General features: G+C 36.0%; 1 protein-coding gene and 1 long non-coding RNA gene across 4 annotated transcripts; one reads left to right on the top strand and one right to left on the bottom strand.

Moving 5' to 3' along the window:
* Positions 1–336: 336 nt before the first annotated feature.
* Positions 337–21,168, top strand: LOC114406440. 3 transcript variants are annotated; one of them, XM_028369146.1, is made up of 14 exons: positions 337–438; positions 549–865; positions 1,701–1,778; positions 3,132–3,289; positions 15,936–15,999; positions 16,661–16,728; positions 17,365–17,623; positions 17,809–17,943; positions 18,075–18,181; positions 18,256–18,306; positions 18,414–18,497; positions 19,293–19,456; positions 20,057–20,206; positions 20,712–21,168. In XM_028369146.1, the coding sequence occupies exons 2-13, from the start codon at positions 553–555 to the stop codon at positions 20,202–20,204; spliced, it is 1,629 nt and encodes a 542-aa protein (XP_028224947.1). In that variant the 5' UTR covers positions 337–438; positions 549–552; the 3' UTR covers positions 20,205–20,206; positions 20,712–21,168. The 3 variants fall into 3 exon arrangements, with proteins under 3 accessions (XP_028224947.1, XP_028224949.1, XP_028224948.1); XM_028369148.1 differs by lacking the exon at positions 1,701–1,778; XM_028369147.1 differs by having other exon boundaries at positions 372–865.
* A 919-nt stretch (positions 21,169–22,087) lies between these two features.
* On the bottom strand, positions 22,088–22,709 carry LOC114405473. Its single transcript, XR_003665236.1, has 2 exons — positions 22,622–22,709; positions 22,088–22,372 (listed from the first exon to the last, which is right to left on the bottom strand). It is a non-coding gene; the product is annotated as an uncharacterized LOC114405473 (long non-coding RNA).
* Positions 22,710–25,090: the final 2,381 nt, after the last annotated feature.

The raw sequence follows: 25,090 nt of genomic DNA, 5'->3' as shown, positions 1-25,090 counted from the left end.
ACTTAAACCCAACTGATGCTTAGCCCTATTCTTGGATTTAAAAAATTTTCTTCCCTACCAAATACTCTCCTAATGAAAAAGGGCTAAAAAAAATCTAAATCGAACATATATTTTAACTAGCTATCTAGTAACAAAACATATCAAGATATATAATAGAAATAATAATTATATTTAGATTTTATTTTTATATTTTCAACTAATTAAAAATTACTTTAGGAACAATTTTCAAAATAATTATTACAAAAAATCAATAATTATATTATATATTACAAAAATTGTAGTCTGAAAAATAAAAATACAAAAACACCCTTCATTTTCCCTTTTAATTTTGAATTTATTAAAACATTCAATATTGTAGCTACTAGTAGACAGTGAATTCTGCGTGGCTAAGATCAGATCCCGTCTGAGAAGAAGAACTCCCTACACACATCATTGCTGGTGAGACCCTTCTTCTCTATTCCTCCAATTCCTTCTCCCAAAACCCTAATTTTAATTTTCCATTGCAATTCCCTCTCACACTAATTGTCTCAAAAACTTGGAACCAAAAGTGCAATGCTACCTGGGAGATTCTCGTTTTTCGGAGGCGGCGGGGATTCCGGCGCGGTGGTGGACAACGCCAATTCGTCACCATCAAAGGGTGGTGGAGACGAACTCGCTGTTGTTCAACCCACACTGAAGCTCGAGACGGATAGGCAGGTTTACCGGCCCGGCGATCCTGTGATTGTGACCATCCAGATCTCAAATCCCGCAAATGGGTACTCGTTTCTCATGGAAAGACTCGGTTTTGAGATCAGGGGCATCGAGAAATTGGACACTCAGTGGTTCGCCACGCAGAAGCTGATGCCCGGCTCGAAACAACGGAGAGGTTCGTTGCTGCAACAACTATCTGTATTGGAATTTGATAGCTTTCACTGTATTACATCAACAATTTAAATTCTTTGCATTCTCAGCGTAAAACACCGTCAACTGAATAGAAATCATAGTTGGTATGACCAAAAAGTAGTTATTGTAAAAGTCTATAAATTTATCATACGTAGTGGTTTATGGTTGGATGCCAGTGTAGAAACCTTTCATAGTTTGTATGACCTTTGAAGTAGTTATTGTAAAAGTCCATAAATTTATTATACATGCTAGTTTATGATTGGATGTCACTGTAGAAACCTTTCGTAGTTTGTATGACCATTGAAGCAGTTGTCGTAAAAGTCGATAAATAAATTTACCGTACATGGTGGTTTATGATTTGATGATAATGATTTGATGATAGTGTAGAAACCTTTAATACTGTTGTGCATGTACTATTTATTATTATCATTATTATTATTATTATTATTATTATTATTATTATTATTATTATTATTATTATTATTATTATTATTATTATTAGGGTTATATACATTTTTGGTTTCTCAAAATATCTTAAAATTTAGTTTTAGTACCTATGAATTTTTTATGCATTTTAGTCCTTACCAAAAGTGATATGGTTTTCTTTTAGTCCTTCTTTAGGGATTGAAAACATGTGCTTCTATAATGTAGAGACTAAAAAATGTATTGAAGTTTTACAGGGAGTAAAACCGAATTTCAAGATATTTTGGGAGACCAAAAACATAATTTATGCTATTATTATTAATTTTTTTTGGGAGAAATTATTAGTATTATTTTTATCATTATTATGATTATAATATTGTTATTTATTATTTCAGGTGAGAATGCTTTTCTGGAGTGCTCAACACCAATCCTAATTGCAAACCAGATTCTTAATGCTGGCGCCAGCAAATCATGTATTTTCTCTTAATATTATCATTAAAGGATGCTGATTTTTTGATTAACCTTCTTCCTGTTAGTTAGCTCTTATATTTTCTCTTAATATTCTGAGTATGGGTGTGGAATTTTGAAATTGAAATTATTATGTTTTTCTTATGTTAGTGGGTGTACTTAAATGGATATTCCCCATTAGGAAATTTTAGGGGATGTAAAAACTGTTCCATTTACCTTTTTTTGGGGTGTGTAATACAATACTGAAAGTATTTTGCTTCACTTTTGGTTAGAGATAGCTGGAAGGCTGGTTTCACCCTATAATTTTTATTATAATTAGACCAAAACTTAAGATTTTGTGATAACATATTTGTGTGTTCAAAATTACTCTTCTCTTGCTTTCTTCAATTGTGAAGTTAGTTTTAATGGGATATAAGACAGAACAACATCTGATGCTATATCCCCACAAAACTTCCATGCCTTCAGTAGTGCTGGTTGCAGCTAGTTAATAATATTATTATCATACATATAAACATGTTACATGAGTGAGGAATTGGGGATAGTGGGTTCAAATATATAAAATTTGAGAGGGCGGGGGGTGGAATATAAAAATGTAAGATATTTTCATGAAATTTTTTCAAAGTGCTGATGCAATTGGCTGGAGTTATGATCTTTGGTTTTGAGTTGCTGATGCAACTGAGTTAAATGTTTATCCTTTTTTTCAGAATTATAGATTGAAATTTTGAAGTTTGAATTTTACCAAAATGAAGTACGTTGTAGATTTGTTGGAGTCAGGACTTGGGAGATATGAACTGAAATATGTGAACATGATTTTTGTGGCCAGGTAAAGTAGCAGACAATTGGTGGGACTTTTTGATCTTGGGCTATTTTGGGACTAATTTCATTAATGAAATCATCTTAATCTTATTTGGGAGAGGTCTTTCTCACATTATTAGGACTTAACTGGGGTCTTCTAAAAATTGATATGAGAAGAGCAAGTGAGAACAAAGGAGAACTGAGAACCTTTAATGAAACCATCAAAGAAAGAGTTATGCAAAGATGTTAACCATTGATGTGACATATAAACTGATGGATAGATGAGTTGAAATTGGACAAACTGGGCAATTTGATCCAGAACTATTGATTATAGAGTTAAATAATCAATCCTCTTTTTTTTTTGTGGGGGGGGGGGGGGGGGGGTGGGGGTTTAAAATGTTCATTCTAATTTTATTCTCTTGACAACAAAACAGCAAATGGTTTTTTCTGGGTTGCCAGTATACTTGCTTGGTGATTACTAATTTGAATGCTTTAGAAGTGATCTCTTACAGTATATTTTATTTTGATTTAAGAAGGTTGATTATGTTGAGTGTTATTTGCAGATGTGGTGCGAACGCAGCTGCCTAGCATTATTCCACCATCTTACAAGGGTTCAAACATTCGCTATTTGTACTATATTAAAAGTGCATTAACTGGAGGGTGGATAATATATGAAAATGGGCAATCTCGTCTGGAGTCCAAAAATGATGTTACAGATTTGGTTGGTTTTGCAGTAACTTGCTCTGATTTATGCTGAAAAGTGTTTGCTTCATGTTATTTTCATGCTATGTTTTTGGAGATGCAATACATGAAAATAGGCAATCATTGTTGCCCCCATTCTAACAAATATAGAATTATAGCATGAGGTTGGTAGACCTGTGCAGTATCCGTGCTTCAAGTCCAAAGGGCTGTTGCATGAGCCATGAGGGCACTTGTTAGATATATAATATAAGAAACCATTCTTGTGCCTTCACCTAACACTGTAAACTTTTAGGAGAGTTGTATTATGACAAGCTATGATGGTGGTATATCTTTGTTTTTGTTTGTCTTGTTCTCAAAATGTGCTATGCTTTATTTTATTTTATTCAAGTAATCTTTTAAGTTATATTAGGGAGCTAATAATTGAAGAAAGGCTAGCTAAATCTTTTTGTTTGAAATGCATGGTTTGCAATCTTTTTAAGGAATTCTGTGGCAGTAATATGGCATCTTAATTCTTAAGGCACATGCATCTAAGCTGAGTGAAACAATTGTCCAGAGAAGGTGAACATGCTAATTGTTTATTTCTGGTTTATTGGTAATAAGAAGGCTGGTATGTGGTAAAAAGCAGGAAAAATTGTCTTAGGTGATGAATAAGTATTTTTAAGAGCACTTTCATAGAGTTTTGTGGGGTCGTACTTTTGTATTATAGACTAACAGTAATTGCTAGGGCTGTTCCTTATTTGTGTGTTCCTATTTTTCCCTTCCTTTTTAATTTGTGTAGTTGTTTTCTTGAATATATACTTCTGATTCTGGTATTCTTGGTTTACTATGGCTGTCTAATGTCTATATTTTAATGTGAGCTGAATACTAAAATGTCCTTATTCATTCTTATCTTTCTCTATTTAAAAGGCCATAGCGGCATAGGGCACATACTTCTCTCTCATCATCGAGGATAGAATAAGAATTCAATGGGGTGTAAGAATACTTGAACACCTAAAACCTTAGGATGAGTTATATTAAAAAAAACCCTTAGGATGAGTGATATTAAAAAAAACCCTTAGGATGAGTGATATCTAAACCAGAGCAGTCAATCATGCACAATAGTGCGCTGTAGAGAGGAGAGGTCTGAGTCTGTTTCAGGGTGCCCATGGTGTTATGTTGCGCCTGTTGGAAGTGTTATGGCCGTTGAAGGTATTATATTGAAACAGGAAAAACAATCCATATTGGCCTCCATTTTCTGAGTTTTCCAATCCTTTATTTTACTTTTTCGTGATTTTCCCTCCACTTTTGGCATTGGAAAACATTTATAGGGTTGAAACCCTGCATTTTCAGCAGAAAGCACTTAGAAGATGACCTTTGTTTCAAACCAAGCCGTTCGCCAAGCTTGGTGTTTTTCAGTACACCCATTGCTCACCCATGGGTATCTCTGTTCACAAAGGTCTCCTTTCCTGCCCTCTTTGTTCCAACTGCTTACCACTGCTCATCCATGAGTCTCTGTTCATGCAAGATTCTGTTCAATTTTAGTATTTGTGTTCTGTTCATCAGACTCATAGACACTCTTTGTTAAATTTTTGCTTGTGTTGTGTTCTTCGCAGTCACAGTTTTTTTTTTTTTTTTGTATCAGTGACTAATACATTCGTATAGTTCCCCAAGTAAGCATAAAGGAAGAGAGAGAGAGAAACAGGGAGAGGGTGAGAGAGAAACGGAACATGGGTGAGAAAGGAGCCAAGTCACAACTTCGATGGGAAGTGGTACAGCAAGCAATCACTGTGGAATGGGCCACCAAGGCGAAGGGACGCGGGAAAGAGTAACGGGAGGGATGCAACAGATGTGCACTCCTTTTACTTCACAAGATTCCCGGAGGAAATGGGGGAGAAGGATATGTGGATGAAGTTTAAGAAATGGGGAGACGTGAGGGAGGTTTTCATCGCAAAGCATAGAAATAGAGATGGTCGGAGGTATGGCTTTGTACGTTTCAAAGGAGTGAAGGAGGATGTGAAGCTACTTGAACAACAGCTGGATAGTATGGTTATCGGCGGCCTAAAACTCCATGCTAACCTACCAAAGCACGGAAAGGGGAGGATGAATGATGGTAAACCTAACTTAGAGGTGTAGTGTAATGTTGGAATGAACAAGGCCAGTACTGGAGGCGATGACAAGGATCATAGGAGGAAGGAGATGGCATACAAGGCAAGGGAAGCAGGGTCGTGGAACCAATACCCACAATAGCGGACAAAACCAACGACGTACGCAAGCGTAGTGGGGTCAGGTAATAGAAAGGTGGGGAGAAGGGGCGTGCATGGCTATGCGCATCATATGGCAACAACATCTTAATCATCATTGCAGCTGAGCACCCCCATGGAAAAGGCGAAGTGGCTCAATGATGCGTGGGTAGGGAGACTGAAAAAACTGTCGATGTTTGATAGACTAGAAGATGAGATCATGTGGGAGGGAGGATAGGAATTTAAACCAAAGTACCTTGGGGATGATATGGTCCTATTGTTGGGCCTTAATGATTCCAGAGTAGAAGGACTGTGCAGCAAGGATGCAGAAAATGGATGATCCTTGTTCCATTCGCTAGAGAAGTGGAACTTGGGTTTGTGTACTGGATATAGGTTGGCATGGATCATGTGCTGGGGAATCCCATTGCACGCATGGGATGTCGATAATATTTCGAAGATTGCGGCGACTGTAGAGGAAGTGGTGGAGGTGGAGGAATTATTGAGGCTTGATAGGGCAAGGGTGCTCATAAAAATTCCACGAAAACCTTCCATTCAGCACACGGTGGCAGCATTGATTAACGGGGAAGTCTTCACGATTCACTTGGTCGAGGAGACATGCTACTACCCATGTAGGCACAAATGCCTAACAGGGTGTTCACTTGGGTCCTTTGACGATGTCATCATCGGTGTGGTCTGAATATGCCTTGTTAGAGGCAAAGATTCGTCTAGAAAACCGACAACTTGACACCAATGGTGGAAACTAGACAGGAAAGGACATCGAGCAGTAGAAGACTGATGGACAAAGAAACATGCGTGGACACGGTGGCAGTATTGATTAACGGGGAAGTCTTCACGATTCACTTGGTCGAGGAGACATGCTACTACCCATGTAGGCACAAATGCCTAACAGGGTGTTCACTTGGGTCCTTTGACGATGTCATCATCGGTGTGGTCTGAATATGCCTTGTTAGAGGCAAAGATTCGTCTAGAAAACCGACAACTTGACACCAATGGTGGAAACTAGACAGGAAAGGACATCGAGCAGTAGAAGACTGATGGACAAAGAAACATGCGTGGACTGAAGGTCAATAACCTCTAGATCCTGCCGACAGCCACTCACTCAATTACTAACAGTCAAAAAAACGCAGCTGGTATAGCTGTGTCTCGAAGTCAAACATCGTCACCACAGACTACCTATGTTGAGAGGTTATCGAAAGACAGAACAGGTGGTAGCCAAGACATGGTGGCAGGTACGGATATGGTGGAAATAGGAAATGCAGCTGGAATAAGGGAAGAGGAAATGAACAACACTGTCAAGAGTGGAAGAAAGGGACTTGAAGTGGGCCCAGGGCCCATTCGCGTCAGCAAATTTTGAATTAAAGTGGAGGGGATCACGTGTTGCACCACATGCAGAGGAGAGGGACAGGTCAGCCGACTTTGCTAATGACACCAATGTGGAGTCTCACATATAGCAAAATAATGATATTGGACCTAAAACAAATGGGCCTGCCCTTACCTGGAAGGTATATTCTAGACTATTGAAGAGACTAGAGGTTGTGAAATGCTTGAGTGCTAACCCACTCAGCTGATTTACATTTATATAGACTTACGGAGTAAATACAATGTGAAATTTACAAGAATATTAATGAAGTTCTAGTACCTATGTACATGCATGTGAATTCCTAGATACATGAATATGTGACTATCTTGGTACATTAATAACTATTCTTTGTTGGAACAACTACCCATACAATGTGTGTAATTCCATTCCAACACTCCCCCTCAAGCTGGAGCATATAAGTCAAAGCATCCAAGCTTGGTACAAATATTTTGAATTCTTGGTCCCCTTAGAGATTTTGTAAAGATGTTTGCTAGTTGATCATTAGAACTAACGAATTGAGTAATAACGTCCTTAGAAAGGACTTTCTCCCAGACAAAATGACAATCAATCTCAATATGTTTAGTTCTCTCATGGAATATTGGATTAGAAGCTATATGTAGGGCTGCTTGATTATCACAACAAAGTTTCATTTGTTGAGTATTTCCAAACTTCAATTCTTGAAGAAGTTGTTTAATCCAAATGAGCTCACATGTGGCTACAACCATAGCTTTATATTCAGCCTCTGCACTAGACCTTGCAACAACATTTTGCTTCTTACTCTTCCATGAGACAAGATTTCCTCCAATAGACACATAATATCCTAAAGTGGAACGCCTATCAATGGGTGATCCTACCTAATCTGCATCGCAAAATCCAACTATTTGAGTACTTCCTTTGTCTTCATAGAGTAGTCCTTGTCCTGGGGTCCTTTTAATGCATCCCAATGATGATTATGAGGAGATTGCATGAATTGACTCACCACTCCAACTGTAAAGGAAATATCTGGCCTTGTAATAGTGAGGTAGATAAGCTTCCCAACCAATCTCTGATATCTTTCAGGATCAGAATAAGGCTCCCCCTGATTGGGTAGCAATTTTTGATTTGGATCCATGGGACTATCAATTGGTCTACAATTTGACATACCGGTTTCTTTAAGTATGTCTAACGCATACTTCCTTTGTGAGATGATAATCCCATTTTTTGACTGAGCAACTTCAATTCCAAGAAAATATTTAAGTTTTCCTAAATCCTTAGTCTGAAAATGACTAAATAAATGTTCCTTCAGTTGAGCAATTTTTTCTTGGTCATTTCTTGTGATGACTATATCATCTACATAGACCACCAAGTAAACACATCTACTCGATGAGGTATGACAATAAAAAATTGAATGGTCTGCTACACTTCGTTTCATCCCAAAAGCCTGAACAACTGAGTTGAATTTTCCAAACCAAGCTTGTGAGGATTGTTTGAGTCCATAAAGAGACCTTCGAAGTTTGCAAACCAAGCTAGACTCCCCCTGAGCAACAAATCCCGGTGGTTGCTCCATATAAATCTCCTTTTCTAATTCCCCATGTAGGAATGCATTTTTAATATCCAACTGATACAGTGGCCAATGAAGGATGACAGCTATGGCAAGAAAGAGTCAAACAAAAGTAATTTTAGCCACAGGGGAGAAAGTATCTCAATAATCTAGGCCATAAATCTGGGTATAACCTTTGGTTACCAATCGAGCTTTGAGGCGATCAATCTGTCCATTGACCCTAACTTTTATAGCATATACCCATCAATAGCCAACAGGTTTTTTGCCTGGGGGAAGAGGAACCAGCTCCCAAGTACCATTATGCTCCAAAGCCTGCATTTCATCAATCATGGCTTGTCGCCATCCTGGATGATCAAGTGCTTCACAAAGATTTTTAGTAAGAGAAACATAAGATAAAGAGGAAACAAAAGAATGGTACGAAGAAGAGAGACGATGATAACTTAAGAAGTTATAAATAAGATAAGGATTACGTGTAGACCGAGTACCTTTCCTAAGAGCAATGGGCAAGTCAAGATTCTCTTCGGGTAGGTCCATGGTTGGGTTGTTCGCTGGAGTAGGAGATGATTCAACTGGTCTTTCATTACCTTCAAGTTCTGCGTCAGGAATTCGAGGACGACGTCAATATACGATGGGTTATCTTTGAGTCTGCTCAAGTGGAGGTCAGGAATATCTATGGTAGAATCTACAATTGACTCTGATTCCTGCAAAGAAGGTGATGGACCAAGATAGGGAATAGGAAAAACATCTTGAAGAGTATTGGACTCAACCATGGAGGGAGCAAAGTATGGTTTTTCTTCAAAAAAATGTTACATCTGCAGAGATAAAATAACGATTGTGAACAGGAGAGTGACATCGGTAACCTTTCTATAATTTGGAATATCCAAGGAAAACACATTTGATGGCTCGAGCAGCAAGCTTATCAAGACCTGGAGACAAGTTATGAATGAAACAGGTGCATCCAAAAATATGTGGATCAACATGAAAAAATGGTTCTTTAGGAAACAAAATGGAATGTGGTATTTTATTTTTAACAGAGGAAGAAGGCATTTGATTTATAAAAAAATAGGCTGTCAAAACTGTATCACCCCAATGCCGGATAGGTACGTTGGCATGAAGTAATAATGTCTGAGCAGTCTCAACAAGATGCCTATTCTTCCTTTCGGCAATGTCATTCTATTGAGGAGTATGAGGACAAGAAGATTGATGGAGAATGCCCTGTGCTGACAAAAAGGAAGAAATAGAAGAAGAAAAGTATTCTTTCGCATTATCACTCCTAAGGATCTTAATTGTCTTACCAAACTGAGTTTTAATTTCATTAACAAAAGAAGTGAGAATGGACAAAAATTTTAGATTGTTCTTTCATTAAGAAAACCCAAGTACATCGAGAAAATTCATCAATGAAAGTAACAAAATGTCTATAACCCATAGACGAAACACGGCTAGGACCTCATATATCAGAGTGAATAACCGAAAAAGGGGAATCAACACGACTTTCAACATGCCTAAAAGAACGGACATGCTTTCCTAGTTGACATGACTCACAAAATAGGTCCTTTATTTTTTCAAGACTCGTAACCATTATTTTTAATTTAGATAAATGTGGGTGTCCCAAGCATTCATGAAGGAGCTTTGGTGAAGTGGCAGCACTACAAACCTAACAAAGATTAGGCTTGAGGTAGTAAAGACCATGAGATTCATGTCCTACGCCAATCGTCCGACCCGTACCATGTTCCTGTATGACAAAGGAGTTAGCATCAAATGTTACTGAACAATTACGAGAACGAGTAAGCTGACTAAGAGATGTTATATTGAAAGGACAACCAGGTATGAGCAAAACAAAGTTTAAAGACAAAGAAGTGGGTGATATATGGCCGATTCCTGTTGCTGCAACTCTAGAACTATTGACTAAAGTAATGAAATGAGGAATTTTAGAAGGAGAGAGGGATGAAAATAAAGAACTATTACCAGCAATGTGATCAGAAGCACCCGAATCAATTATCCATGGACTTTGATTATTACCAGATTGGGAAATGCAGGCAGTGGAGTTATGACCACTTATAGCAGATGATGTTTGAGATTCCTTGGCAGCTTTTAGTTGGAGATACTCTTGATAGTCAGCCTCCGAAAAATTTTTCTCAGATGTTTCAGAATTTGAAATATTCACCGATTTTTTGGGGAATCCGTAAATAGAATATTTAGTGTCTTGTGTGTGGCTCATTCTCTTACAGTAAGAACATTGAGGGCGACCTCCTCTTCCAGCTTGTCCTCCTTGGTTTTCACGACCACCTCATCCCCCTCGATTAGATACCATGGTAGAAGTTTCAATACTGTTAACCGAATTTCCTCCTATTTTTGGCGAGGACACTTGAAGGAGCCGGGTAATTAAATTCTCTAGAGAAGAAACTTCTTGGCCAGTTAAGACTTGGTCATGAATATGATCAAAATCTGGATGCATCCCACGTAGTACCAACACCATATATAGATTATCAAGTTTCGTCTTTATGTCTTCAAGTTTATCGGCTTCCAATGATAATTTTAACTCCACGCAGTACCAACACCATATATAGATCAAAATCATGTCATGATCAGTTTGTTTAAGAGTGACCAATTTCTAAGCAGCGTCATACAATTGTTGAATGTCATTAGCAAAAACACTTTGTGCGTTTTTCCAGAAAGAATAACAAGTTTTGAAGGCTCTGAAATTTGTCAATGTAGTTGGCTCAATAGACTGCCACAAGAGAGCACAAAGTTGATAATCAAGTTTCTTCCATTGCTCGCATTTGTCTTCTGAAATCTTTTCTAAGGATTGCTCTAGATGTTCATGATAACCTTGGCCAAGAAACCAAAGTTCAACAGAGGTTGACCATGCTAAATAATTTTTTCCATTCAATTTTTCTGAAGTGATTGTTGGTGTTCCAGAGATAGAGAAGGCAGGACCATCAGTTTTCTGAGAGTCTAAAGCCATTTCAGCACTTGTCAAAGAGTTGTCTAATCGAAGAACTGATCACCTAGGAAGGAAGAGGAGAGGCTGGCGATTAGATCTGGGCGACCGTGCAGTGATTACAATGGCTGGAAGGTGGCGCGTGGGTGACACGCGTTGTCACAGTCAAGAGCGTGTGGAGGCGCGTGGATAGGATTCTGGTGATGCGACTTCGGTGGCTGGCCGATCGGCGGTTTCTAAGTGGTTATCCGACGGCGGTGGATAGTGGGCAGGTCGGTGGAAGGGACTTTTGGATATTGAGGTTGCTGTTTGGACAAAGGGACAAAGATGGGACTTTAGGTTCTGCTGACCAGATGCAAAAACCTTTAAAGAACAAACAAGGTGGCTCTAGATACCATATTGAAGAGACTAGAGGTTGTGAAATGCTTGAGTGCTAACCTACTCAACTGATCTATATTTATATAGACTTAGGGATTAAATACAATGTGAAATTTACCAGAATATTAATGAAGTTCTAGTACCTATGTACATGCATGTGAATTCCGAGATACATGAATATGTGACTATCTAGGTACATTAATAACTATTCTTTGTTGGAACAACTACCCATACAATGTGTGTAATTCCAACACAGACATACATGGTGTAGAAAGCAAAAAGACAACTCAAATGCCACTGAGCCCGAATATGGAAATGAGGATGGAATAAATAGCGTAGAAATAAGCCAACCCATTGATGAGTCAAGCCAATTTGAGACTCCCCCAATTATATCGAAGGTCAGTGGATTGAAGGAACTAATTGATTGGGAAGAACAGAGTAGTGAAAGGTTGGACTCGAGGGTTTTAACAAAAAATAAAAGCCCAACAACATTGGAGCATACCAAACAAGTAGTAATGTGTTGGGACTTAGCCAAGAGAACAGGCTTTCAGACTAGGAAAGAAGTGTAGTGGCTGTGGCTTTATCTACCTAGAAGGGATATGGATTGCAGATGGTGTTAGAGTTTGTATTGTGAATATATACTGGCCAAGTGATGTGGGTATGAAGAGAAATCTGTGGGATCAAATCAGAACTCTAAGAAATTTCAATTTGGGAGGCTTATGGTGTATTCTAGGTGACTTTAACAGCATAAGAACAACATCTGAAAGAATGGGCACCAGTCAAAGACAACAAGATGAGAGGAATATCAAGGAGTTTAATGATTGGATTGCTGACTTAGAAGTTGATGATGTGCCTTGTATGGGGAGAAAATATACTTGGTATGGACCAAATGGGTCAGCTAAGAGTAGGCTTGACAGAATTCTAGTCTCTGCAGATTGGTTTGATAAATGGCAAGGCAACACTCAGTTCATCTTGGAAGGGAACTTCTTAGACCATTGCACTATCTTGTTGTCATCCTCATTTGTGGATTGGGGACTGAAACCTTTTCGAGTTCTGGACTGTTGGTTCCATGATAAGTCGTTTAGAAAAGTGGCCAGTGAATGGTGGTCAACAAATTCCATAAGGGGCTGGGGTGGTTTTGTGCTAAAAGAAAAAATAAAGGGCCTCAAACAAAGATTGAAAATCTGGAACAAAGAGCAATTTGGTGACATTCAGAGGAAGATGACAAGGACTGAGAGGGAGCTGAACTTGCTGGAAAAAGAAGGAGACGAAAGACAATTGAGTACTCAAGAAATTAGACTGAAGAAGCAGCTGCATGAAGAATTATTGGTGGCAGCCATCTCTCATGAATCCTTGCTTTGACAGAAGTCAAGGACCAAATGGCTTAAAGAAGGGGACTGCAACTCCTGCTTCTTCCACCTCTTAGTAAATGGGAACCGAAGACATAGTATGCTAAGAGGTTTGCTAGTTGATGGCTGTTGGATAGAAGATCCTAGCAGGGTAAAAAAAGAAGAGGTCTGTCAGTTCTACATGAAGAGATTTTCGGAGGTGGAGGGGCTTAGACCAATGCTGGATGGGGTCAGATTTCAGACAATTAACCAGCAGCAAAACGAATATCTGGTAGAGAGGTTTCATGAGAAAGAAATAAGAGACGCAGTGTGGGAATTCAGGAGTGACAAGTGCCCTAGACTGGATGGTTTAAACTTCAAATTTATTAAAGAGTTCTGGGATGTAATTTTATGTAAATGGACAATTTCCGAAGGGAACCAATGCCTTGTTCATTGCATTGATCCCCAAAGTGCAGGATCCACAAAACCTCAACCAATATAGGCCTATTTCATTAATAGGCAGTATCTATAAGATTGTGGCCAAGTTGTTAGCAAGGAGATTGAAGAAGACACTGCTAGGTATTATTGATGAGCGCCAATCTGCATTTTTTGAAGGCTGACACATGCTTCATAGTGTGCTTATTGCAAATGAAGTGGTAGAGGAAGCGAAAAGAGGTAATAAGAGCTGTTTGATGTTCAAAGCCGTGTATGAGAAGGCCTACGATTTAGTGATTTAGGACTTTTTTGGTGTATATGCTCAGGAGAATGGGATTCTGTTCTAAGTGGGTTACTTGGATTGTAGGCTGCCTTAACTCAGCCTCTATCTCGGTATTGATCAATAGGAGCCCGTCAGCTGAACTCATCCCCCAAAAGGGACTTAGACAAGGGGACCCATTAGCCCTACTTCTATTTAATATTGTGGCAGAGGGCCTAACAGGTCTGATGAGAGAAGTGTTGCATGACACCCAGTTTAAGGGATTCATGGTTGGAAGAAATTTGGTGGAGATCAACATTCTTCAGTATGTAGACGATACGATTTTCTTCGGGGAAGCGTCAATGGAAAACGTAAGAGCCATTAAAGTGATGCTAAGGAGTTTTGAGCTGGTTTCAGGGCTAAAAATAAACTTTGCAAAAAGTCATTTTGGGGCGATAGGGATGTCATTGCAGTGGATGAGGAACGTTGCATCATATCTAAACTGCAGCTTGCTACCTGTACCTTTCTAATATGTGGGTGTTCCGATAGGGGCAAATCTAAGAAGTTGTGTGGCTTGGGATTCCATTATCAAAAAGTGTGAGAGAAAATTGACGAAATGGAAGCAAAAACATCTTTCTTTTTGGGGAAGGGTGACTTTGATAAAGTCTGCCCTGAATTCAATTCCTATTTATTTTCTTTCATTTTTCAGGATCCCAAAGAAGGCAGTCGACAAGCTGGTGAAGTTGCAAAGGTGTTTCCTCTGGGGTGGAGGAGTAGAGCAGAAGAAAATCGCTTGGATAAGTTGGGAATTAGTATGTCTATCAAAGGAGAAGGGAGGTTTGGGAATTAGGGATTTGAACAAATTTAATTGCACTCTTCTAGGAAAATGGAGATGGAACTTGTTTAATCATCAAGAAGAATTGTGGGCTAGAATGTTGGACTCAAAGTATTGGGGATGGAGGAGTTTGGATGTAGAAAGGAGGAATTCTGCTGAATCTGTGTGGTGGAAGGACCTTCGTGATATGTGCCGTGGGTCAGGGGAGGATAGCTGGTTTAAATCCCGTATAAGATGGAGTGTGGGATGTGGTTCAAAAGTCAGATTCTGAGATGGGTGGAACAATAATGTGATTCCGTTAATGATAAAATATCCTAGGCTTTACCTAAATTCGAACCAGCACAACACATACATTCAGCAGATGGGGAGCAGTGTAGAGGGAGCATGGGGATGGTCTCTGCTGTGGAGAAGATTACTGTTTGAAGCTGAGATAGGTATGAGTGCAATTTTTTTGGAAGAAATCCAAGGAGTCACCATAAATGCCCACCAACTAGACAAGTGGGTGTGGCTGAATGATCCAAGTGGGATATATACTGTCCGTAGTGCACACAACCTGCTGGACAATGACTCAAGAGATGAGAATCTGGATGGGGCATTTAAAGACATATGAAAGTTAAAAATCCCGAGCAAAGCTGCCTTTTTTGCGTGGAGACTGATACGGGACGGATTGCCCACTAGGTCCAACTTGTGTAGGAGAAATGTGGACATAAAGGACAGAATGTGCCCATTCTGCAGGGATAAGGAAGAGGAGGCAGCTCATTTATTTTTCAGCTGTCCTAAAATTCAACTGATTTGGTGGGAATCATTATCTTGGGGAAATTAGGATTAGGTGTTGGGTGGATTTACGAAATCTCGATAGTCAGATTTCTGGTTCCTTAATGCCTGCTAGGTAGTGTGTATTAGGGAACCATACTTCTGCTTGGGAGAGTATTGACATGTATATATATCAGTACCACTGGTACTGTTTTATCATATTAATATATACTATTATTTTTTTCTAATAAAAAAACAGAGTTTTGTCCTTTATTATACCATCTTCCTTTTTGATGATGATTGTGTTTTGTTATTACTTTTGATTAGTAATTATGACTGCGCCTTTAATTTTAGATAACTCTTTAGTTTTGAGCTCTTAAGTGTGTGTGGTATAAACTATTTGTCTTGTACGTATAACCTTTGGTATAGTGGACATCTCACTTTAATGTTTTTGGGGTTGGCTGATCTGTGTCATTATCTGGGTTTGATAACATTGATGTGTACTTCCTTTTTTGGATATTTTTATTTCAATCTTTTAACATGTACTGGTTTGCCTATTTTTAGATTTTTAAGTTTGTTAACTTTCATTTCTGCAGGAAGTTCGTATTCCATTACAAATATGGATAAACCAAAAAAGTAGTGGCTTTCCAATAGATGATGGTTAGTTTGGTTAACTTTCTTTCTATTTTATTTCCGTTCTAAACCTGTTGTAATGGTTTCTGACTTCTTCTATCGAGGTCTACATAGATTTTCTGGTTATAAAGGAGTATGTGAAGATGTTCTTCTGTACAAAGTAAAATTGCTTTCCGTTTAAAAGAAAAAAAAATACTTTTAAAATTTTGAATGCTGATGTGGAACAAATATAGCTTATGCTATAGATGGATATGTGGAAGATTTAGCTTTTCTAATAGGCCCTGTAGTTCTATTTTTGCTGCTTTTTAGCTGTAGATTCTGAAATTTGTTGCTCATGTTTACATGATGACCTAAGAAGCTATTATGTGAAACCATTGAAATTATAAATATATGTTGTATCAATTTGTCATTCTCTTTGGTATGAGCCCATGACATTGGCATTTATTCAAATTCAACCTGACAATTTGCAACACAAAAAGAATGATCTGTCTGGGAAGCAAACTTTGATAGAACCAGCTATCGTTGGGGAATTTACTTGTTTATTAAAATTGATTGCATATATCACTATTAAGTTTCTTATTTTTTTGCACCTATACATGTTTATTTCATGTAGCATCAAATTTTTTTAGTCATCTTAATTTTCGTTGAACATTATAAGTAATATATCCATGTGTTTATATGTTTTCAGATATTGTTCCCTTAACTAGTGTACAACTGGATTTATTTTGGAAAGAGATGGATGGAGATGCTGATTGGGTATGCTATTGGTGATATTTTTTAATTGGGTAAACTAAACTTATCTGTGTTTTAGCCTATATTCGATTGCTATCTATTGTTTTAATAATGCCTTCATCTGTTTTTAATTTTAAAATGTTCTGTCTTTGCAAAATGTGAAATCGGTTGAAAAATTACATTTTAAAATGGATTTAGAATTGTAGATTGGATTTTGGTTAAAATCACACAATGATCTTTCATTCTAAAGTAATATGAAATCTGCTCATTTTTAGAAGTTTAGATGCTGTCCTTTCCCATCTTCTATTTATACGTGTTATGTACCCTTCATTGATTGTAGCTAACTAACTACTGATTATAATTTATAACTAACTAAACTAGCTAATGGGTTATCTAACAATACTCAACTACTAATGGGTTAACTAATAATACTCCCCCCTCTTGGGAATCTAAATCTATTTCTTATTCTCCCCATTCCATTGTCCAAAGAATCAATGCTGGTTACTAATTAAACAGTACAAAACTTTTTTTCAAATTCTTTTTTTTGGAATTATATATCTCATTTCTGGTTGTATGTTAAGCTATCTTTTGGCATTTCACTTATTCCATGCTGTTCTTTTTCATGTACTCAAGATATAAAATGAAATCATTTTTATACAGGTTAGAGCAAATGACATGTATGATGGAGTTGAGGAGGGCTATGACAGCTCAAGAGATGATATCTCATCTGTTTCTTCTTATAATCCCATGAGAGAGAGTCTAAACAGAGGCTTTGGAAGTTCACTGTCATTGCGATCTTCTTCTGCAAGATCATTGACCAGGGATGTTTCTACTTTAGAAGGTTTCCGAACAAGTTTATCTTCAAATATGGCACTTCCTAGGCTGTCTGTTGCTGAAGTGTTGTCTGATTCTGGTGCTGGTGAGCAAATTAAACTATACCTTGGTGTCGGTTTATGTGTGAAACTGCTAATTTTTTCTTGTAGAAATATATTTCTGAAACAGTATCCAGTTGTGTTGGTTTATTAGTGTCTGATTGATAGGAGTCATTATTTACTTTTGGCTTTGAAATCAAGTATTTGCTATGCTAATTCATTTAGAAAACAGATGTCTTGTCAACCCAGAAGTCATTTGCAATTGTCTCCCCAAATGAGCAACAGAAGCTGCGGAAGACATTTTCTGCAGAATATGATGTGGGAGTATCCTCTTCGCCTGAAGCTGGGGCTGTAGAATCTATATCATGTAAATTGATGCATTTTCTTCTCTCCTAAAATGATTTTATGTGCTTCAGACACATTGGATATTGTACTCCAAATTTTTTTAAAATAATTTACATTCCATGTAAGCTAATTTTATGCAGACATTTTCTGCAGCAGAAGGCTTTATTAGAGGAAGGTCTTACAATATCCGACTTGATGATCAAGTTTTGCTTAAATTTTCCCCTAAAAATTCCGACTCAACTTATTACTTCAGTGATATGGTAAGGATAATCAAGTCGAGTTTGATACATGGTGTACATAAGAAGTCTATTCACCAGCAACTTTCTTGTTACAGATAGGTGGCACTCTCACTTTCTTTCATGAAGGAGCTAGGAGATGCCTTGAGGTGACTGCCCTTGTCATCTGTTGAGAGTTAAACTAATAGTTAACAAATCAATTTTTGGGGGTGAGATACTCTGGAAGTGAATTTATTATAGTAGTTATTATTTTCAGATCTCAATAACATTGGAAACTTCGGAAACTATAAATCGGCGATTTGTCCACCATTCTAGAAGGAATTCGCCTACAATCACTAAGGTATTTTCTATTTCTTTTACCTCTCACTACTCCTTTTAAACTTTTACTGACTGGTTGAATAAAAAACCTAGCATTCGTTAAATCCATTTAGATTAAGGTCTTTGTTAATGGTTCTCCTAAAGTTTGCTTTGGTCTTAATCTACCTCTTTTCATGAGACTATCTTTGATTTTATTCACTTCATTGGTCTAAACCTTTCCTGACCACCTTGGTGATTTTGTATCATCTTCTCTTTGATAGATGCTGTTCCTACTTTCTCCTAAATACATTTGTTCCTACTAATATCATTCTTGTATGTCTATTCATCCACCTCCACATTCTTATCTGCTACTTTTATTTGTTTTTGTTCCTGTTGGCACTTTACTTCCCAGCTTTTGCTACCATGAGCATTACTAGTCTTGTAGCTGTTGATAGAGTTTTGCTTCAAGTTTTATAGGTACTTTGTGGCCACAAATTACACTTGAAGCATTTCCCTATTTCATCCTATACTTGGTTTATATAGCCACACTAAGCTATGCAGCAATTGATATATAATACATAGCCCTAAAAGCCCCTTATCACTAATATCTACAATATGTTATTCAGAATTAATGATGTAGATCTGGTTTACTGGTGCCTTTTGATTAACCATAATGCATGATTATTCAATGGCCAATCTCTGATTGACTTTTTTAAAGACTTGCTTTTAAATTGTCTGTCTGCAATACTCAAGAGAAAAAGAAATGGGATCATATGTATTTCAAAATGTTATTAATGGCCTCTGATTCTGACAATTGTGGTCTCAACTGTGCTTTTAGGTTCAGAGTGATCATCATGAGGTTGTTGCAGATTTGGTGCAGACAAGCTTTCTTTTTTCTATCCCCATGGATGGTCCAATGTCCTTCTCAACTCAACATGTATCTGTGCAGTGGGTTCTCCGCTTTGAATTTTTCACAACTCCAAAGCATGTAGATTGGAAAAAGTATGAGTTTTGACCACCTCTTCTACTCATATTCAGCTCCACCTGCTTTTTGGTTGATCTTTACATGAGAGCAACTCATTCTACACTCCACACTCCACACACGTGCCATCTTTGGCTGCACCCTACCCATTTTTTAATTCATAGCCCAACTATTGTTTACTTTTAAGATTTTTTTTTTCAATTTTTATTCTGAAGACTATCCATGGCATACATGCACCTTTCTTTTTGCTAGGACCATTTGTCATTTTATACTACTTGTGGATGTACTATAGCCTTCTTAATCTTTGGTTTTTAATATTCAACCATATATTTATTCAAGGCATGGCAAAGATCAGCCTTTAGTTTTCATTGACATTTATCCTACACAACACAAACCTTAATTCTTGTGATATTATGGTGAATAATATCTTCAAGAATTTGGTTTTTAACCAAGTCCAGTGATGTCATGTGATCCATGTAGTGGACCTTGCCTAGTGGCACAAGCTATTGTTGTATTACAAATCATGATTCCTGCTTCAAATGTAAAAAATAGGTTTCATGGAAATTGGAATCCTTAAGTGACATTGGTCATTTAAATTTGTACGATTTTTTGAACCACAGGTATGAGCATCCTCTTCTAATTGAGGGAAGGGAAAAAACGGAATGGGTTCTTCCAATTACTGTACATGCTCCACCACCAAGAGCTCCTGCTTCTGGTACAAGAAGTGATAAACTTTTCTCTTTGGATCCTATGTGGGTACACAATTGAAGGTATTATGAATCTTTGATTTACATTGAACTAGCTCCATTAACTGTACATGTTAATTAGTGTTGAATATATGAAACTATCACATCAAATACTTAGACTATCTTAGATTATTCTTTGGTTTTACTTTTTTATCTTAGGATTGGTTACCATTTTTTCTAATCTCATGATTACTTTCCTTAATTAAATAGGATTATGATTAGTATAAATGAAGGTTAATATTCCAAGTTTTATACACAAGTACTTTTTAAAACATTAAATAGAATTAAGTCAACTTAAATCTCTTAATATTTAGTGTTATTTTCTTTTCCACATCTTCCTAAAACTCCACAGTTTCAATAATTAGCACTGATATTATGTCAATTGTTGTTCAATTCTTGAGTTTCAATTCCCCAATCCGTTAAACATCATCCTATGTACTTTCTTTTGTTTTTTATTTGGTTATCACTTGATTGCCATTGTGATTGATATTTAATCAGAACTGGTTTTGATTTTGATTTGTTTTTGCAGTTAAATTAAACTGAAGATGAAATGTGTGGAACCGACCATTGTAGCCTTTTCAATTTACCCCAAGCTTCAATTCCTCAATGTACAAAATATCCACAGAATAGCAGCCAGTGAAATGTCAGAAGGATCATTTGTAGCATATCAAAATTCGGTCAATTTGTCGTAATCGGTTACCTGAAATTTGGCACAGGTCTTTTGAGTACAGTATTTCTTTTCATTTCATGTTTTCTTGGTGTCGGGTGATTTATGTCCCATAGTTCATCCAATTAATTTATTTTGTTTCATTTTTTTTATAACTCAAAAAGGGTTTTTAGTAGATTGTATGAATCTTTACTAAATCATTTATTAGAGATAGAGGCGTAAAAGCTGGTATCTTAGATTTGATTTCTGTCTCTTGGACATCTTGGATCAACTATGTTAACTTTACCTTTACACTTAATTTCTTTTACATTTTTTTTCATTCTTTTGTGATGTTTAATGTAATCAATACTGCCCAATATTCTCCTCTAGAAACCGTCAATACTAATCGAGTAGATTATGTTTAGAGGGTTAGCTTATACCGGATAAATTCGAATTTTTTTTATAATAAGGTGCACTTTGCATATTAAAATATAGAATTTAAACTGCTGATGAAAATAAATGTTATTATTATTGAATCAGAATCTTATAAAATAAAAGCACTTGTATAATAAACATATACTAGTTATTATAGGGATTCGCTCCATTGATTTTGTCTTAATATTTTCCTTTTGGAAACTTGAAAATGTATGACTAAATGACTTGATGAAATAAAAAAATGACAAATTGCTTAATGTGGACTTGGGAATTATGAATGATCAGGTAAAAAAAAAGATGTCTGGGAATTAAGATTGAAAATCTTTAAGTAGCACGAGAAAGAGTTTTCGTTGCTGTGAAGTTTAAGTGACTGAATAGTTCTTGTGAAGAAATTGCAGCTAATTCATCTTCAAATGTAACAGGAAAAATTTACCCCGAAAGCCCAAGGGGATTTTAATATTCATTAATTAACCCGTAACAAACAGATTACATCAGATTCGGAGCCAGACTGAGAGGACAAATCAGCACGCACTCCAGGGTGGAGGTGAATAAAAAAGCATACATACAATCAGAGTCTAAAGAAAGGCCAAATTTAGCCAAAACACCTTTCTAAGGTCTTGTAGCAAATAAGATGCATTATGTTTTTGGTTTTCAAACTTTTATGATTTTGGTTCTTTAACTTTTTAAAGATTAGTCTTCATTTCTAAACTTTTTCTCTGCTCATTGTTCTAGTCTTTTTCATTTATTTGACCGTTAAATGATGATATAATTATTATTATTATATGTTTTTTGGCAACTAAAAACGCCGAAAATTGAAGAACTCATTTAAAAAATCTACGGAACTATAACTGAAACCAGATGAATGAGATACTTCTTGTTCACATAATCATTAAACACGCTAAATTTGTGAGAACTGAAGAAGCAACTGCTCAAAGAAGGATCTAGATCTGAAACCATACCCAAACATAACCAAACAATAGCACTTGCACCATCTCTTCAGCATGCCGCCGCCACCCAAGCCACCACCACCGTCATGCCGCCATAGCCACCAAACCCAACCATTGTGATCAGCACCCATCACCGTCAAGGAGCGACCCAACCCAAACACCCTGCACAAGGGAAAGATTCAGTGTGGATGTTGATTTTAGATGAGTTTCAAATTGTGCTATCGACATGAACGTAGAAGGTGATGCTTCAATTGTTATTGTGAGGGATCTGGAAATTTTCATGGTTAACAACATGACTTCAAGATTGGTCGGAAAAGCCGCTAAAATATGTTTAAGATCTTTTAAATAAATTACCCAAACAATTTCTAGCAGTTTTTAAGACGAAAAAGAAAATTGAAGACCAAGACCGACCTTTGAAAAGTTAAGGGATCCAAACCATAAAAGCTAAATAGGTTGGCGGGACCAAAAACATAATTTACTTTATAAATATGCCCAATGTTTTCAAACACCAAAGGCATTTATGTGAGACCGTTTTCAATATTTATTATGTATAAATTGTAAAGGATTAGTTGGTAACCCGTGTTATGCACGTTTATTTATATTCTGAAACAATAATTTTGGCGAAGATATTTAAAAATTTCATTCTTTAATCTTGTGTATCATATATTATTATACAATTAATCCAACTTAATAAACTTTTGTTTTAGTATAGAACATGCATTCACGTTGGGTTGCAATATTAGTATGAGTAGTGTCGTGCAATTGACTGAAAACACTTTAAATATGTAAGTCTGGTTCGCTTTTTGTACATGGGTGGGGTATCCCTGCTTCTAGTTGTTTTTTTTTTTGTTTTTTTTTGTTTTAAAATCTCCATACCTTTGAAATTGAGTTCAAATTACAATTTATTTCTTTAAATTCAAATACGAAGCCGCGCACATGGAAATCAAGTAGCTTTTATTAAGCTTTCGTTTCAGTTTAGTAGTGAGCTCATTTTTTTTGTACATGTTTTGTTGTTGTTGTAAAAGAGTAGTGTTCTCAATTACAAGTGGGTTACATGAACTCATAAATTTAGATGAAAGGTCCAAATAAATTAACTCAAGACAATTAAAGACAAAAAGAATAGAAAATGAACGATAAAAAAATTAGTTCAGTAAAAAAAATTAAAGTAAAAACAATACAATCATTAATATTTTCCTTTAATAGTAATAAATACCACAAACTTTAAGAGAAAAACACACCTATATTAATGCCATTTGCATTTGGTGAGAAATATGAGTTGCATGAATTAAGTGTATGTGGATTTTCTTCCAGCACCGTGTAAAATTCTTGTGCACCCAACAAATCATGTGAAGTGATAAAATTGTCCTCACTTAAAATTTTAAAACAAGTCTCCTCCTCCCTACACCCAATCTATCTTGTGCTTCTGTTGTTTCAATCTTCGTTGTTCCTCCGTTTGCGCTTTGCTGCCAGTTCCCTCTATTCATCCCTCTCGTCGCGCTGCGCTGTCAATCCTGCCTCCCGATGTCGCCGTTGCTGTGAGTCCCCTCGTTTGAGTTTATTTTGTCTCTGTTGATAGAAAATGGAAATCCGTAGCATCCTAACGAATTGACAATCCATATAATCCATATGATTTATGCGGATTCTCAATCCATATAATTGTTTATTTTATTTTATTTTATTGTTTCATAATAAATTATTATTTGAATTAATTTTTTAAATTTTTTTCTTATTTTATTATTTTATAAATAACTATTGTGGTTTATTTTAAAATTTTATTTATTTGATTAATTATATCTATTTATTTAAGTTGTTTTTTAATAATTAATTAATTTAATAAATAATTTATTTATGAATTTTGTTTATTTAAAAACCAATGTATAAATTTTAATGTTATTTAATTTTTTAAAAAATAAATAATTTAATTAATTTTTATATTTAAAATAGTTATTTATAAAATTTTTAAATAACAAAAATTCCAATTTTTTTATAACAGTATATTGTAGAATTTAGTTAAACAAGAAAAGGTAATATTGTATATGACAAATATTTTTTTATTGATATACTCGTATATATATTATTACATTAATAGTATTAAATATTTATATAAATAGTGTTTGGAAGTATAAAAATAAATAATTTCTTCATTTATTTATAAATATTTAAAACTATAAAATACTTATTTGTAAAATAATGAAGTAGTCATTTATTAGAAATAAAAAAGAAAATTGTACTTAGATTTTGATCATATATTTTAGTTTACTAGAATTAGTGATGTGAAGTATAAAAATTTAAAAAAATAATTTCTATATTATATAAAAGTATTAAAATAGTTACTTAAAAAATAATAAAATATGTATTTATGAATTATTAAATAGTAATTTATAAAATATTTTAAATTAAATTCTAGTTTGATTTTCATGATATATTTTAGTTTGTTACGTTAATCATTTAATTTTAATTTAAATGTTCTCATTACCTTTGTTAAAATATACTACATTGTATAATACAATAGGGTTTTAGAAGATTTATTAGTGAATTTGTCAATTAGTTTTTGATTAATAGAATGACAACAATTTTGTAACGGATATATGAAAGTCAACTATTATTTGAATGATGACATTAATTGTTATTACTATTTAAATTTGTAGATTATGGTTAGAACCAGAGGATTGTGTTGGGATTTAGGCAGAGTTTTAGGAAGAGCCTTAGGGAGACATGTTAGTGGTGATGCGGAAGAAGCCCCTTAGCGTTGAAGGCCAACAACATCTGCACGTAGACAACGGTCAGTTGCAGCTATTGCTGAGGATGTTGACCATGTGGATAATCCAGCTAACGAGGTTCATGAGTAGCCTCAAGAGCCAGTTATGAATCATGTTGGTT

Source organism: Glycine soja, chromosome 3 (assembly GCF_004193775.1).
Source record: "Glycine soja cultivar W05 chromosome 3, ASM419377v2, whole genome shotgun sequence".
Taxonomy (NCBI): Eukaryota; Viridiplantae; Streptophyta; class Magnoliopsida; order Fabales; family Fabaceae; genus Glycine; species Glycine soja.
The sequence above is the reverse complement of the archived record's forward strand: the minus strand, read 5'-3'. Positions and strand labels throughout refer to the sequence as shown.

Bases quoted from the DNA above. Each gene is read 5' to 3' on its own strand.
- LOC114406440 (XM_028369146.1), top strand. From the start codon at position 553: ATGCTACCTGGGAGATTCTCGTTTTTCGGAGGCGGCGGGGATTCCGGC. The intron at 866-1,700 runs GTTCGTTGCTGC...TTATTATTTCAG, and splicing joins CGGCTCGAAACAACGGAGAG to GTGAGAATGCTTTTCTGGAG. The intron at 18,498-19,292 runs GTATTTTCTATT...CTGTGCTTTTAG, and splicing joins ATTCGCCTACAATCACTAAG to GTTCAGAGTGATCATCATGA.